Source organism: Bidens hawaiensis, unplaced genomic scaffold (assembly GCF_021521415.1).
Source record: "Bidens hawaiensis isolate Kalapana, Puna unplaced genomic scaffold, B.hawaiensis_p1.1 tig00003988_1, whole genome shotgun sequence".
Taxonomy (NCBI): Eukaryota; Viridiplantae; Streptophyta; class Magnoliopsida; order Asterales; family Asteraceae; genus Bidens; species Bidens hawaiensis.
The window spans coordinates 2,193,806-2,211,630 of record NW_027491233.1 but is presented as its reverse complement, the minus strand read 5'-3'; the positions used below and the strand labels follow the sequence as shown (position 1 = coordinate 2,211,630).

General features: G+C 36.1%; 1 protein-coding gene across 1 annotated transcript; it reads left to right on the top strand.

The window, feature by feature from the left end:
- The first annotated feature begins 4,915 nt into the window (after positions 1-4,915).
- Positions 4,916-16,942, top strand: LOC143624910 (apoptosis inhibitor 5-like protein API5). The gene is made up of 17 exons (XM_077095405.1): positions 4,916-5,065; positions 5,168-5,332; positions 6,147-6,246; positions 6,344-6,409; positions 6,518-6,612; positions 6,697-6,771; positions 6,853-7,002; positions 7,098-7,160; positions 7,238-7,303; positions 8,166-8,276; positions 8,653-8,742; positions 8,817-8,865; positions 14,722-14,779; positions 14,864-14,978; positions 15,064-15,129; positions 16,132-16,232; positions 16,342-16,942. Exons 1-17 carry the CDS (start codon positions 4,985-4,987, stop codon positions 16,583-16,585), a joined length of 1,695 nt encoding a protein of 564 aa, XP_076951520.1. The 5' UTR covers positions 4,916-4,984; the 3' UTR covers positions 16,586-16,942.
- Positions 16,943-17,825: the final 883 nt, after the last annotated feature.

Genomic DNA, 17,825 nt, shown 5'->3' with positions numbered 1-17,825 from the left:
GAATAATTGCTCGATTTGGTGTTCTATGCTTATATGTCTATGTGTTTATTGCTTTCGGTTGGTGGAATCTATAAATCCTAGACTACTTGGCATCCCCTTGTCACAAGGTGTCGTTAACGTAATGCAATTAACGATATTATATTATATCCTAGACTACTTGGCAATCCCTTGTAGCTAGGTGGCGCTAACGTAATTCTATTAGCGATTGTCAATTTATCCAAGTTTATAGCTATTATTTATGGTTTTGTATACTAGTTTTGTGGCTTTTCATACTATATATATATTGTTCAAACTTATGAATTGCTCACCAACCTTTGTGTTGACAACTTTATTTTATGAAATGTTACAGGTTTGCATCTAGGTTGATTATGGAGTTCGGTGAAGAAAATGACACAAATACCGTTAGGATATTAGCAAAAATGAACAATATTTGATTTGCTATATTTTGTTGTATTTGACTTATGAATATTTGGTTATGTGACATTTTCGATGTTGTGAAATGAAATGAGTTTGTTAAATATTGTCGCTTTAAATAGTGTCATGCGCTTATGGGCAATCGTTACACCTCGGCATGTTCCGCCGCCTTTGGTCGGGGTGTGACAATTTTGGTTGTGAGGTTGTGGGTAGACTGGATTAAATCCGAGAGTTGAAAAGATGTTTGGTTTGAAGTGGTAGATGAAACGGTGGTGGCGGCAATGAGTTGCGCCAGTTGTTCGGACACAGTGGGGTTTTGTTCTTCAGTGGATGTTGACTCTTTGCGAGGAGGCATGGCGGAAGGAAGGAACGGGAATGAAAGCACCAATGTTAGCTACCCGTAGAGAGGGTAAATCTCCAAGAAGAAAGGTTAAGAACACAGAGGAATTTTGGAACGATTTTCTCATCTATTTTCAAAAGGAAATTACAATGCTTTAAATAGAAAAAATCCTAATATGCACTTTATTCTTCTTGCTGAAAAAGAGGAAACGTGGTCTACTTCTACCACTAACTAAATGCATGCTGAAACATGGGAAACATGGAGCTAACTTCCTAACTAAATGCAAATTGGTTACTGACTCAATCCCTTGGTTGACATGAATTGTTGACTTCACTAATCCAACAACCGGGCTGGAGTCTTGATGTCTCTTTTGGGCCGGACTGACATGGGTTGGGTTGGGTCTAATGTTGGGTTTGTGTTATGGATCATATCACATCCCTCCTATGCCTATTGAGAAGATGTTTTTGTTTTTATTTTTATTTTTATTTTTTCACATGGATTTCTTGAAGAGTGATTGTCTACAAATCTACATATAAAGAAACAAAATGAGGTAATAGGCATGTACATCTATAATTGCAATACAGTATGTACAGTTGTTGTAAGTTGGTTTCATGTATGCGTTGAAGGAATTTGATTTTGTTCTGTAGAATAAAGTAGAGGTATCTATACTTGTAGTAGGCTGTAGGTATAATATATACAGTTACTAGAGTTTATTTATCCTATGAAGTCTATGTAAACGATATTTTTAGTTTCGTTGTCTTTGTTATGGCTGGTTGGAACAGTCAATCACCCTATTAGAGATGTTCTTAGAGTAACGTCTTAAAATTTAAAATGTTTTTTAAACACTGTATGGCGGGTTAAAAAACAGATGTAAATTATTTAGAAGTTCACTTTTAAAATATTGTTTGAGATGCTTGGAAAGGTTTTACGGAACAAATATTTGGTGTGTATATATATAAGAAGAAACAAAAGCTTAGTTCTTAGAGAGTTATAAACCATGTATATATATACATATGAAAAGAAGACAAGTTGAGGGGTCAAATAAAAGTGCACCTGCGCACGTAATAATTAATTTTTCTCCCATGCACTCCACTAACTAAATTCAGTTTTAAGTTTTTAACCTTTTCTTTTCACCCGTAATAATTAATTTGGGCTTTAATTGCCACCTTGTTTTTGCCCTGAAATTGTACTTACATCCATTTTCACTTGTAAATTGTAATACTTCCAAATGAATCTATCCAAGGTCCAAGGATAGATAAGTAAGCAATTAAACATACAAAATTGTTAAACATAACTATTTGAATAGTAAAATATGTATATCGTATACTCTCCATTATTTATTGTATTGATATAAACACTACTTTTTAATTAAAGATGGTAAAGATGGTGTCTAATTATAGTGGTTACTTTCACTGGGCATGGGAATCGATAACGGCAAAAGACTGAAAGAACACCAACGTGCAGGGGAGGCTCGGAGGGTGTGCGGGCCGCACAATCGGCTGAGGCACATAAGGTTTTGGGGCACAAACTTTTTTATACACACATATATATATATATATATATATATATATATATATATGATGCATATTATTACAGAACTGTTAAATTATTTAAGAACTTGAAGGAACCCTTGAAAACTAACATTTTTTATAAATTTTTTTTGTATGTTAATGTTATTTGAGTGTAGTTTTATCATTTTTTATATCTATATTTACGATTACAATTTTGAAAATTAGTTTTTATACAAATCTATGTTTTGTTTTACACATATGTACATTTGTTAGTACATAAATTTTACACATATGTAAACTTGTGATTAATATATGTAATCAAATTTTTTTATATAAAATATGATAAAACTACTCTTAAATAATGTTAGTATATAAAAAAAATTAAAAAAATGTTTGGATGTTTAGAGTTCCTAAGAGTTCTTAACTTTTTTAGAGTTCTTAAATGATACTAACCCTATGTATATATATATATATACACACTAGTTTTTATCCCCCGTATTACGGGGGTTGTTTTATATTGTTTGTTCTAATATTTATTTATTTTTTGAATTTATATTTTTTTTATTGTATGAAAGTTAATAATATACTTATGGTTTGATTATAAATTGTTTCATAAATAAATGAGATGTTATAACCTGATTTAAAAGCTATATGGTTTTGATGAGACCTAAGACCCGTTTATTTTTTTTACTATAAATTGGGTTTTTAATATAAATAATATTTATGAAACTTAATAATATACTTATGGTTTGATGAGACCCAAGACCCGTTTATTTTTTTTACTATCAAATTGGTTTTTAAATTTAAATAATATATATCTTTTTTAAAATAAATAAGATATTAATTTTTAATATATCTTATTTTGTAGGATTTTTACATCAATAATTGGTGAGATTAGTTTTTAATTTAATGAGATTTTATAACCCGTTTAAGGAATGTCTGGGTTTGGTAAGATCCATACCCATGAATTCGGGTTAAATACATAAGAAGCCTCTATTTAAAATTCAAACAATTCTGGTGACTCCAAAAAAACGGGGAGCGACCACATCGCGACACGTAGGATTTTTATGTGTTCGTTTATATATTATAGATAGTATTAAAAATAAGGTTATTTGCAATGGTTTATGAGATAAGTACATGCTCGGCATGGTTTCTGCTTATAATAAATATGTCGATAAAAGTTTTATCCATGTACGCTAACGAATAAAAAATTTTCGTTAAGACATACATGCCTTTTTATTTTTGCTCGGCCGAGGTACTTAAGTTCTCGGAGACGCGCCTGCCAACGTGCAATCTTTTTCTTGTGGCCATGAGTTTATAACTTGAACAATAACGATAGGACAATTCAGTCCATAACTAGTAAAATATTTCTAACTACTTTTGAATGTAAACAAAAAAAACCAAGACAGTTGTATTAACTGGGTGCCTCGCTATTGATATGTTCTCTGCTTTTGGATATGATTGCATCCCGAAGGACCAACATTTGTTAGACCAAAGACCCATAGGCTACTTTACTTGGATTTCAGTACTGGGTTAGGTTCGAGTCGATATGTCCTACTTCAATTTACCTAAGCACACAAAATATTAGAGACCTCATAAAGTCATACTATGAGAGTATGAGGTGTGTTGTAACTTGTAAATATTCTAACTGCTGTAAATAACACAATCTAAAATACAACAAAGAATTCTCTATTTATATGTTGTTGAATGGTTACATAAAAGTATTATTTTGTTCTCACTCTTATTGTTCTCATAAGAAGTCATATCTTTATGATTTAGAAATTTAATTTTAGTAATCGCTTTACGACGTTATTCATTGATTGAACTTCATAAAAACCCACTCAAACGCATATTTCTCAAGATTAGTTGGTTCTTCTTAGACCACCCGTAGTGGAAAACTCCAAAATGTTCCAATCCCCAATCTCCATTAGATGGTTTCTCTTCTTTGTCCCATCATTTTCTTCATCCAACGTTGTGTACAAAATGTTGCAGAGTTTTTGAAGGCCAAAGCGCCCTAAGGGGCGGTATTTCGAACGTTTAGCGGGAATTTTAAAGGCGGGAAACGCCCCACTACGAGTGGTCTTATGACCTGGTGGGCATGAGGTCAATTTCGAATGTTGACGTGGGCCCGAGGACGTGCTGTCTTTGTGAAGAGTAAGAGGAGACGAGCGAGCATATTTTCACCTCGTGTTATTTTGCTACTTTAGCTTGCCAATTTGTTAGCAATTGGTGTAATATTTCTCCTATTTCGCATTCTCGGTTCGAGATTTGCTTACTATTCATGAATCTAGCAATCTGGGAAACAAGAAAAACAAGGTGTTATACAAGATCATTCTCACGGCCTGTTGGAGTATATGGAAGACTCACAACAAAGTCATCTTTTAAAACAAGTCGATTATATTTTCTAAAACGATGAAGGACATAAAATATTTAGGTGTGCATTGGATTAAAAATCATTCTTCTTCATTTAAAAGTTTGGACTTGGAATAATTGGTGTCATAAGTTTGTTTCGTTGGAATAATGTGACCACCTCACCAATAGGCCGTAAGATTCTATTTACGCGTATTATGACTCCATATTACACATTCACCCCTTCATCTTCCATAAATATCACACCCAACCCTTTATATTTACTCACACTCTTAGCCGCCCCTCAAAACACAGTCTCCTGATTAATCATTCATTATACACACACACACTCCGACCACCACCACCAGCAATGGCTGACGATGCTTCCGGTGACATCGAGAAGCTTTACGAGTACGGCGAACGACTCAACGAAGCCAAAGACAAATCTCAGGTCTTCACTTTTTCTAGGGTTTACTTTTTCACTCTTATTATTATTATCAAATTAATTTATAAAATTAGGTTATGTTTATGTTTATGTTTATGTTTATAACAGAACGTGGAGGATTACAAGAATATTATTGCGTCTGCTACGAGTACTAACATTAAAGCTAGACAATTAGCTGCTCAATTGATCCCTAGGTTTTTCAAGTTCTTCCCCGGGTTATCCGGCACTGCCGTTGATGCTCATCTTGATTTGTGTGAAGCTGAAGAGCTTGGGGTTAGTTAATTACTTACTAATTTTGTTGTTATTTGGATTTGGAGTATGTGATCAGTTAGGGTTAGTAAAAGGATTTATGCTGCTTTATATTAAATTGTGTGCTCGTTAAGCTTTTATCGGACAAGTGAACGTTTCATGTATAGCTAATTGAATGAGATTTTTTGTTCGAGTTCCTTTATTAAGGAAATGAACTGTTTGTGAACTGTTAGTGTTGAGTGTCGACAGTTTGGTCTGGCTATCAAGTTTTTGTTGATGTTCTTTTTTTAACATTCATATTCGTATGCTAATTTACATCTAAGTTTATCATAATACCGGTATATATTTTTTCGTTTTATAGTTAATTTTGCTTTTATCTAAATGACAAGATTAGAAAATTCACTAAAAGGTATTAAAAACGCTTAATGAACAAACATGAACATACAAACATTAATGAACATGGCCTCTGTTCATGCTCATTCATTTATATTATCGAACGAATTTTCTTGTTTATGTTTACTCATTTATTAAATGAACAAACATAACCGAACTTCCCGCCAAACAGTTCACAAACAGTTTGACGAATGTTCGGTCGTTTGCAGCCATACATATGACAACATATGAATCTTCAGTGATATCGAATATGTTAATTAGTACTGTAACATTACTCCATTAGAGATAAGAGAAGTGAAGAAAGCATTTGATGAAGCATTTTGTTTGTTTTTTTGAAGTTATTTAATTTTATTATGTTAAGTTCGTATTGGAACTACTGCGTTTTGAATCTATTTTAGATGAAGTTTTTATTGTTTATGTAATTTTTGTTATTCGTTTTATGAAGATACGCGTGCAAGCAATTTGTGGACTTCCTCTTTTCTGCAAGGATACACCAGAACATATTCCCAAGATTGTTGATATTCTTGCTCAACTTCTCATAGCTGGTAAAATCGATTAGTTTATATATCGTTTGGAAGCTGTTGCATTTTACACACATTTATGTTTATTTATATTTGACATTTAGTACTTCAATATTTACAGAAGAAAACGTGGAACGTGATGCAGTTCATAAGGCTCTTCTGTTGTTGTTGAGACAAGATGTTAAAGGTTCTTGAATGATAATTGATTAATTTTATTATTAGAGCATCACAGCTTGTCTTTATCTATCAGTATGAGTCTATGACATTAATTTAGTTAGTTAAAATACATGTGCAGCATCTTTAACAGCTTTATTCAAGCACATTGAAAGTGTAGATGAACCAATTGCTGATGATAATCGTGAGAGGACCCTGACTTTTATCAGAGACAAGGTGAGAAAACAAACTTTTAATCAATAAATACAATCTTGATTGTGTGTATGACTTACGATGATGTCTTTATAATTAACACTGCAGGTGTTTCCTATAAAGTCTGAGCTTTTGAAGCCTCAAGAACAGATGGAAAGACATATAACTGATTTAATAAAAAAAGTACGTTTCTAATGTCTCCTAGTGCACTTTAGTTGATTATATAACCATGCAAACATACTTTAATTTCATTTTTTTTTGCAGAGTTTGCAAGATGTTACTGGAGCTGAGTTCAAAATGTTTATGGATTTCTTAAAAAGTTTAAACATATTTGGAGATAAAGCTCCTACTGAGCGGACTCAGGAGCTTATTGAAATTATTGAAAGCCAAGCAGATCTAGATGCCCAATTTGATGTGAGTATATGATGTTTTTATGTATAATTTCTTTTTTGTAATTTGTAATAATGTTGATTATATAGTTTGTTGATTATATGATCTGAAAATTGCAGGTTTCAGATGGGGACCATATTGATAGATTGATATCATGCCTCTTCCATTTTTCTTGGTACGTGGTTTTGTTATTTTTTATGATTTTCTTAATGTCATACAAATGAAGTTAGTTTCTTATAACTGTATAAATTATATGCAGAGGGGTGCTTCAAGTAGCAAGTTCATCAACTATTTAAACAAGAACATCATCCCTACTTTTGATAAGGTAAATATCATTTATATGTACCTGTCTAGGCGGTCACTTGGTTCCGTTTAGGCCCTGTTTTTTTCATTTCATGTGCTCCATGTATTTTAAAACAATGTATCTATAATATATATATTCTTGGTCATAGTAGACAAAAACTTGAAGGTAGGGTTAAGGAAGACAAATGGCATTCATTATCCCGTGAATTACCACACGTAAATGTAAAGAGTTAATTGTTATATTTAAATTAGTTTATCTAATTAGTGAATCTTGCAGAAAAAAAAGGCAAACTCTGCATTTATGTAAGAGGCTGTTTTCACGACTCAAATCCTCATAGAAATGCCGTGTAAGGAATCTACTATAGGCTTGACACCCTCTAGACCTGCGCATGTTGGAGTTTTGTGCACTGGGTTTGCTACTTTGCTCTTTAAGCTGTAGGATTTATTAATTAGCTAACTGATTTACGCGTACAACGATATCTTTTGGTTTATTATGTTCAATAGAGGGGATAATGAATTACATATGCCATTCTTACACCTTTAAGTTATGTCTATTATGATCTGGATATGGAGTTGATAATAAATTCCTTATGTATTTCGATGAGTTTTGAATCTAATGCATTGATTTAGTTTTTCAAAATATATTGGGAACATAAAATGAAGAAAGCTAAGTCTTGAGTTTAGCTGAGTGTATCGCATATCAACCAGATAGTGATAGTGAAGTTTCAAGGCACAAATTATCATGTCACTATACCAGTTAATGAATTAATAACAGTTAACAGCCTATGAAGCAACACTGAAATATTAAAGTACAGAGGAATTACAGATAGCAACTTCTGTTAGGTTATAACATGTGGTTTACCCTTTACCTAATTTATATGCAGCTTCCTGAAGAACGAAAAGTAGACCTGCTTAAAAATCTTGCTGAGTGTTCTCCATACTCAACTCCTCAGGATTCACGCCATATTCTTCCTTCTATTGTTCAGCTGTTGAAGGTATATAAATATATATAATTATACATTCTTGTCAAACATTCACATTTGTATCTTGGTATTAAGGGCAAATTGCTAAAAAAACGTTATATTTTTCATTAATCATTTAAGGATCAAGGTTTAAGAAACTTTTATTTAGGGTATTATTATAAACCATGCAGCGAGTCGTATAAATCTTGTCCTATATGTTGGCGTTTAAAAGACTTTTTTATACTGCTAATAATACAGTTTAAAGAAAAGCAAACCTTTTACAAGTTTACCTTCTAGATGGATTCGAATAAATATTTAATTTGATGAAAACACTATTGATAAAAGTGATTATATACTTTTGGAGTCTTTTTTGTGTAAGTTGATTTATATTTGTTTTTTAACCGATCAGAAGTACATGCCCTCAAGGAAAACCGGAGAAGAGATGAACTTTACATATGTTGAATGCTTACTGTACACATTTCATCATTTAGCTAACAAGGTCAGTGAAACATTTATATTATTACAGACTTACAGTTTAACTATCCATTTCTGATTGGCAATCTTACCCGACAGGCACCAAATGCCACAAATAGCTTATGCGGTTACAAGATAGTGACGGGACAACCATGTAGGTTCTCGTACGGATCTTACACGGGATATCGCTATCTACGTAGGTGCGGAATCCCTGCGTAGGTGGTTACGAGCGTAGAATACGTAAAACAATCACACGCGATACAAACGAACACGTTATATATTATAACTTGAAACACGTCTATTACAGACTCTCGGCACGTTCACTGAACTCAACTACTGATTCCTCTCTCGTTTCCTTAAACAATCCGTCGACTACAGTATATATAGACACGACAACTTCGCCCGATATGTTCAGGCGAAGTTGTCCATAACTTCGCTCGTTCAACAAGTTCGCCTAGGCGAACTTGTCGACAACTTCGCTTGTTCAACAAGTTCGCCTAAGCGAACTTGTTGACAACTTCGCTTACATACATAAACATAAACTCAAACATAATTACATTACAGACTCGATTACAAACGCTAGACTATGAACTACTGACATTTATGTACCAACAGACTCCCCCTTGGCAGTAGCTTTATATCTTGATCTTCAAAGCTTGTGTCTTGTAATCTCTCGTCATCTCTTCATCTCTTCAAGCATGCACTCCCTGTCTAACACATACAGAAACCAACTTCTGGTACTTCTTAGCTTCCTCTTTCCAAGCAGGAATGTAGAAAATCTTCTTAGCATGTAGTACCTGCAAGTCAGCTTGAGACAGATTGACTAAGTGCATAGGATCATACACTCTCATGATCTCTTGCTCATCTTCATCCTCCATGACCGCTTCAGCAGTTTCACAATCCACGTACCACCACTTCAAGTCTTTCAAGACGTTCTTGGGCATCACCTTCATCGGCACTTCTTTTAAATGACGGACTGGTTTATACTTCATAACCATCCATGGTTTGCCGTCTGCCCTCATCCCTCTATCTTTGTCTTCTACTAACTTCCCTTTCTGAGGCTTCAGAAGTTCAAACTTTTTATCTTTAATGGCCTCCTTCCTAACAATTTTCCCAATTACTCTCGCCATGTTATCATCACTTCTGTTTATCAGCCCCAGTCTTGCTAAGTCTTTCACCTCACACTCCGGTAAGGTATTCAGGGATCTTAACATCTTCTTGAAGTACTGAATGCCGTCGTAACGTTTGATCACAAATAGTTTCAACTCTTCATCGTACAACCAGCATATGATTCCCTTCTTTGATTCTGCATATCCCTTTATATTATACGACTTTTTGAACATCGTCGGTGCTGCTGGCTTCTTCGTCTTTACAAACCACTGAGCGCAGCCTTCCTTCCAGTTTGGCTGATCTTCCCACTCAGTGTTGTCAACCGCAGCATCTTCACATATAGTCGACTGTTCAACCACAGGGATCTCATGCTCTACATTTTCTTCAACAATCTCTCATTCTTCTGTCACATTCTCAACCACAATTTCTGCACCAATCTTTTCGATCTCATCGATTGGCAGAACATCATCTTCATTTATCAACTCATCATCCTCTAACATATCGTCTATCTCTTTCAGCGCATCAATCATATCATCAACAATCTCAACATCTTCAACCACATCCACATCATCACCAACAGCAACCACATCATCACCAGCGGCAGACTCCCCCTCAGCTGTGGAAGCCCTAAGAGCTATAGTAGTTCTTGGCAACTCACCACCTGCACCTTCCGGTGCATTGGGATCATCGTCTTGATCATTTCTTCTTTTCGTCCTCAGCTCGTCGCCTCTACAGCTCATCTCCCCCTGAGATGCCAAGAACACCTTCAAGGCATCTATAACTTTCCCGTGCTCAACCAGGAGGGATGCCTGCAGTTGATTTGCTTCCACTAGGCGTTGAATAGTCCGTGATGGGGCTATTCCTCAGGATGGGGTATTCTGGTCCCTTAGGGGACACACAACGGAGGAAGGGATTCCTTTTAGATCAGTGGCGCTTCCTTATGCACGTCATGAAACCTTCCTCCGTTGTGTGTATAAGGAAGCGCCACTGATCTAAAAGGAATCCCTTCCTCCGTTGTGTGTCCCCTAAGGGACCAGAATACCCCATCCTGAGGAATAGCCCCATCACGGACTATTCAACGCCTAGTGGAAGCAAATCAACTGCAGGCATCCCTCCTGGTTGAGCACGGGAAAGTTATAGATGCCTTGAAGGTGTTCTTGGCATCTCAGGGGGAGATGAGCTGTAGAGGCGACGAGCTGAGGACGAAAAGAAGAAATGATCAAGACGATGATCCCAATGCACCGGAAGGTGCAGGTGGTGAGTTGCCAAGAACTACTATAGCTCTTAGGGCTTCCACAGCTGAGGGGGAGTCTGCCGCTGGTGATGATGTGGTTGCTGTTGGTGATGATGTGGATGTGGTTGAAGATGTTGAGATTGTTGATGATATGATTGATGCGCTGAAAGAGATAGACGATATGTTAGAGGATGATGAGTTGATAAATGAAGATGATGTTCTGCCAATCGATGAGATCGAAAAGATTGGTGCAGAAATTGTGGTTGAGAATGTGACAGAAGAATGAGAGATTGTTGAAGAAAATGTAGAGCATGAGATCCCTGTGGTTGAACAGTCGACTATATGTGAAGATGCTGCGGTTGACAACACTGAGTGGGAAGATCAGCCAAACTGGAAGGAAGGCTGCGCTCAGTGGTTTGTAAAGACGAAGAAGCCAGCAGCACCGACGATGTTCAAAAAGTCGTATAATATAAAGGGATATGCAGAATCAAAGAAGGGAATCATATGCTGGTTGTACGATGAAGAGTTGAAACTATTTGTGATCAAACGTTACGACGGCATTCAGTACTTCAAGAAGATGTTAAGATCCCTGAATACCTTACCGGAGTGTGAGGTGAAAGACTTAGCAAGACTGGGGCTGATAAACAGAAGTGATGATAACATGGCGAGAGTAATTGGGAAAATTGTTAGGAAGGAGGCCATTAAAGATAAAAAGTTTGAACTTCTGAAGCCTCAGAAAGGGAAGTTAGTAGAAGACAAAGATAGAGGGATGAGGGCAGACGGCAAACCATGGATGGTTATGAAGTATAAACCAGTCCGTCATTTAAAAGAAGTGCCGATGAAGGTGATGCCCAAGAACGTCTTGAAAGACTTGAAGTGGTGGTACGTGGATTGTGAAACTGCTGAAGCGGTCATGGAGGATGAAGATGAGCAAGAGATCATGAGAGTGTATGATCCTATGCACTTAGTCAATCTGTCTCAAGCTGACTTGCAGGTACTACATGCTAAGAAGATTTTCTACATTCCTGCTTGGAAAGAGGAAGCTAAGAAGTACCAGAAGTTGGTTTCTGTATGTGTTAGACAGGGAGTGCATGCTTGAAAAGAAGACGAGAGATTACAAGACACAAGCTTTGAAGATCAAGATATAAAGCTACTGCCAAGGGGGAGTCTGTTGGTACATAAATGTCAGTAGTTCATAGTCTAGCGTTTGTAATCGAGTCTGTAATGTAATTATGTTTGAGTTTATGTTTATGTATGTAAGCGAAGTTGTCAACAAGTTCGCTTAGGAGAACTTGTTGAACAAGCGAAGTTGTCGACAAGTTCGCCTAGGCGAACTTGTTGAACGAGCGAAGTTATGGACAACTTCGCCTGAACATATCGGGCGAAGTTTCGTGTCTATATATACTGTAGCCGACGGATTGTTTAAGGAAACGAGAGGCGAACTTGTTGAACGAGCGAAGTTATGGACAACTTCGCCTGAACATATCGGGCGAAGTTGTCGTGTCTATATATACTGTAGCCGACGGATTGTTTAAGGAAACGAGAGAGGAATCAGTAGTTGAGTTCAGTGAACGTGCCGAGAGTCTGTAATAGACGTGTTTCAAGTTATAATATATAACGTGTTAGTTTGTATCCCGTGTGATTGTTTTACGTATTCTACGCTCGTAACTACCTACGCAGGGATTCCGCACCTACGTAGATAGCGATATCCCGTGTAAGATCCGTACGGGAACCACAAGTTGGGAGCTGAAATAGACGATCATGATAATATATAGCGAAAACATAAATACGATCATGACGTGCATAAGGAACACGGGATATCGCTATCTACGTAGGTGCGGAATCCCTGCGTAGGTAATAGATAGCGATATCCCGTGTAACAAACATATTGACATTCGCTCCGGTAGAATACAAAAGAGACTATGACATACCTATATATATAATGTTTGAAGACTATGACGTGTAAGATTTTCTACCTATATATAATGTTTGAAGACTATGACGTGTAAGATTTTCTACCTATATATAATGTTTAAAGACTATGACGTGTAAGATAATATATATACGGAACATATTTTGTTTGAAGACTATGACCAGATCGATCCTGATGATCTGGAGGAGATGGATCTGCAGTGGCAGATGGCGATGATAGTCAGAAGAGTGAAGCGTTTCATGAAGAAGACTGGCAGAAAGTTCGTAGGTGGAAAGCCAGGATTTGATAAGTCAAGGGTGAGGTGTTACAATTGTTAACAAAATGGACACTTTGCAAAGGAGTGCACTAATGCACGTGTAGAACGTAGTCAGAGGAGGACTATACAGCAAAGTAGAAATAACAATGGGAATAATGCCATGATGTCTGATGCTGGTGAATACAACTGGAACATGTTCTCTGGAGAACTCTTTGAGCAGGCACACATGGCGAAGGTTGCAGCTGAAGAATGTATGAAAGCTGCTAAAAATGAAAAAGCTTTCATGGCTGATGACCAGAACTCCGAGGTATATACTAAACCTATCTGTACTAAATGTGAGAACTTGTCTGAACAGCTTGCTACAATTACTGATCAGTATGTTAAGTTGGATGCCGAATTTAAAACCTTGAAAGAAGATCATCACTTCACAAAGACAAGAGAAAATAATTATAAAATAAAAATTAAAGCTTGTGAAAAAGACGTTAAAAGTTTGAAAACAAAATTAGCTGAGAAAATTGATGTGATCATGATAACACATCATAACCGCCCCGGTCACTTTCAGTCATCTGGTTAATGGCGACCCTCATTCTCTACAAGTAGAAACGAGGACCAAAACATATCCGAGGATATGTCCATCAAACTGAGGTAACCGACTAATTTTAAGCAATGGTGACGTTTTTTTTTTTTTTTTTTTTTTAAATAAACAAAAAAAAAACAAGGTTACTCGGGATTGATCATCCCGTTCAGCTCAATTAGGTTTTGAAATCTGGATTTATCAAACGCTTTTGTAAATAAATCAGCGAAATTTTCTAGCGTATCGACCTTAATCAGTTTCTTCTCAGCACAATCCCGTATGAAATGATTCCTGTTAGGATCTTTTCTAAAAAAAAATAAGTGGGCAACAACTCAGAGATTAAGATGCCTCCTATCTATTCTCAAAGCGTATTTGGCTTTCCCCAAGTCACCCCGAATTGACTTCGACCCATAGTGTCTGATTAACTTGTAAGTATTCTTTGTCTGCTTCCCGTACTCTTTCTTACTCCATGATTGAGAAGTCTCGATATCTTGAACTCTCGAAGGTTACAATAACTCATAAGTACTGATTTTTTTTTTTTTTTCAAACGAACACGTTATATATTATAACTTGAAACACGTCTACTACAGACTCTCGGCACGTTCACTGAACTCAACTACTGATTCCTCTCTCGTTTTTCTAAACAATCCGTCGGCTACAGTATATATAGACACGACAACTTCGCCCGATATGTTCAGGCGAAGTTGTCCATAACTTCGCTCGTTCAACAAGTTCGCCTAGGCGAACTTGTCGACAACTTCGCTTGTTCAACAAGTTCGCCTAAGCGAACTTGTTGACAACTTCGCTTAAATACATAAACATAAACTTAAACATAATTACATTACAGACTCGATTACAAACGCTAGACTATGACCTACTGACATTTATGTACCAACAAACCATCAGATAGACTCGGCGAGGACTTTTCAGAGTTTTACAAAGATTTTACAGAAAGGTAACATCTTTTACCAGATATTTTATGGGACATGATCAAAATACCCTCGACTGTTGGTTAATAATGATAATTATGCAATTGCAGGTTGAAGTGTGTTGAGGAACTAGCTAAAGCTACCAAGAAGAAATTAACTCAGGGCATGGCTCAACAGAATAAAACAATGGCAACTGCAATATCTGATGAGGAAAAGGCTAATATTGTAAAATTCACACCCATTCTTAATTATTATCAGGCTTTTATTATCTTTTACTTATTTAATACTTTAGTTTTATTATTATTTGCAGAAAACTCAAAAGCAGAACGCCACTACAGGTTTGAGAACGTGCAATAACATTTTGGCAATGACACAGGTAAGGTTGAGTTATAACCCATATTTGCTAGTAGGGGTGTGCGCATAGTTATTAAATACGACAGGCACACTTAAGGCGCGTAGGCATCTTCTGGGCGCTAGGCGCAAAAAAAGCGTGGGCCCGAGAAAAAAGCGTGTTTCTAACCTCTTTTCTTCCGGTAGCCTTTGTAATCGTGCTTTTGTTATGTGATACCAACAACTACATGTCGTTCATTATAAAGAACTGAGAGAGAGATTAGAGATAATGTTGTTAATCCCATAAAGTTTAGGTAAGTTGTTAAGGGGATTATCAAATAAAATCAAGGTAAATTAAAAAAAATCAAAAAATATTCAGTTTCCGTTTTTCCTTCTATAATTATGACTTTAGTCAAAGAAGTCGATGTATGGTCGACTCGCCCTAAAATTGCGCCTAGGCGCCAAAGCGCCCCGCTTTTCATTACTATGGGTGTGCAACACTGTGAATGAAACAAAAATAAAACAATTTGTAACCGAAAAAACTAAAATAACCGAACCTAATCAAAAACTGATGATTTGGTTTTATGTTTTGGTTAAAATCGAATTTCTGCTTTGGTATAGGTTTTCATCTAATTTAAACTGAAATCCGAATCAAACTGAATTTGTGGATTTTCAATTTTTAAATATGAATGTCAAGTAATTTGTAAGAATTTGATAAATAGTATAACTCAAATATTTTAGCCTTAATGTATAATTATCAATTAATCATTAACTAACAAAAAGAATTAGGCCCAATTCTTTTTGGCCCAAAAGTTTCAAGCCCAAATGGTGAAACTAAAAACCGAAACCAAGCCGTACCCACATCGAATAAACCGATATCAAATACCAAAGCCGAACAGTTTTCAAAAACTCACAAATCTTCGGTTTTTGGTTCTGTTTTGATCCCAAAACTGGCTCCCATTCACACCCCAAGTGCTAGTAGTATATGTTTTTTTGCATATTATTTATAGTATTTTGTTTTTCTTACATTGTCTTTTTATCAACACAGCCACTGCATTCCAAGTCACCTTCATTTATTGGAGATAAAAGAATAAATTTATCCTGGAAAGAAGCTGTCAAAACCGTAGCCCCATCACCTAATGCCACCGGGTATGATTTCGTTTGCTGCTAAAATTACCTTTTTGTCATTATCATTATCTCATCACATTGTTCTCCTTTTTTCATTGTTTTAATTTTTCTTGATGTTTTAAATTAACAGAGTGAAACGGGCGGCTAGCACTACTAATGGTTCAGGCAACAATGCGAACAAACGAGGGCGTGGTGGTGGTAGTGGAGGCGGCAATCAGTTAGTGCTCAGGGCGTTTGAGGGTATTTCACATGGCGGGAGAGGTGGCAGCAGAGGTGGTGGGTGGGGTAGGCGTGGTGGTCGGGGAAGAGGAAGAGAAAGGGGGGTATTATTAATCCTTTTGTTTCAACACCGATTAAGATCAGTCGCTGAATGAAAATTTCACAGGCTTTGATGAGTATAGGTGTATCCAAACAAGTTCAGTGTAGCCAGGAAACAAATGACAAAGTATGTTTTAGTTTTGGATTTGTTATTTTGTTGAGATAATTGTGAGTTTTAGAGGTATGTTATTTGACATTAAATGTAACGGGATGTTATTTAGTTTATTGTGTTGTCTACTTATCGTGATTATGTTCTTGATAACTTTTCGCTTATTGTAGATTTACTATGACGTGTAAGCTCGTCTTTTGTTTAGACTAAATTAGCATCAACAGCATAACTGGTTGGATCTGTCTTATGTTTCTGCATTTACATCTTGTAAGGTTAGTGACACTTCACCGACTGGGAGATGAAATGTGTTGTGATACGCGCAAAACTAGAGTGTTGTAATACGTGCAGAACTAGAGACTAAGAATTTAGGTCTTAACTGATCCATAGCTTTCATTGATACTTCATCAGTTGATAAAGTACTAGTCTAATTGACACGTAACATGTTAGTAGTCTAATTGACACGTAACATGTTGGTTTCCGGACACCATCGTTTGATCATTGCTTTATTAAGGCGTGATCAACTGTTTCACAGTAAATAACCACAAGACCATAATGCGTATGGTGTTTAACGTGTTATGGGATAGGATGGTCTCCGCTCCTTCGCAAATTTTTTGTTCACCACATCTAATAACTAACAGTTCTTCATTAACCAACTCATTTTAAAACAAAGTAAATGCCTGGTGTCGATTTTTCAAAAATAAAACATAATCGATAATTGGACCGGGATTTAAATTGTAATTTACTTTGAAAAACAAAATAATATATTGAGAATAGAGGGTCAATTAATGTCTAAGGTCGAGCTCTGAATTAATTAAGTGGTACATATTGTAAAAGAATTGTCAAAATTTGTTCCATTTTACATTGCTAGAAAATACGTAGGAAAATGTTAAAAATTGTTGGTTTGAAATAATATACTGAGAATACTTAAGTTTAAGAAAAGGAGAATTTTTTTAATAAGTTGGTGTAGCGAGCGGGCCTCTCATCAGTTACTGTTGGTGTCACGAGAACCTACATAATTCACGAGAAAGTAATTTGACGCGTCGGGAGTCCGTTGGTCAAGTAGGTAAGGTTTCTTTTTTAGGAATCTTGTAGAAGAACCTCAAAAAAGAATCCCTGTACTTATTTTTCAGGCACATGCATATTCCCAATGCAAGAATGTCTGGTTTCTCACATATTTTGTCCTTCGC

What these genes read in the sequence shown, in the direction of transcription:
- LOC143624910 (XM_077095405.1), top strand. Translation starts at nt 4,985, where the DNA reads ATGGCTGACGATGCTTCCGGTGACATCGAGAAGCTTTACGAGTACGGC. An exon ending in ATCTAGATGCCCAATTTGAT is followed by an intron (nt 7,003 to 7,097) that starts GTGAGTATATGA and finishes TGAAAATTGCAG; the next exon opens with GTTTCAGATGGGGACCATAT. An exon ending in TACAAAGATTTTACAGAAAG is followed by an intron (nt 14,780 to 14,863) that starts GTAACATCTTTT and finishes ATGCAATTGCAG; the next exon opens with GTTGAAGTGTGTTGAGGAAC.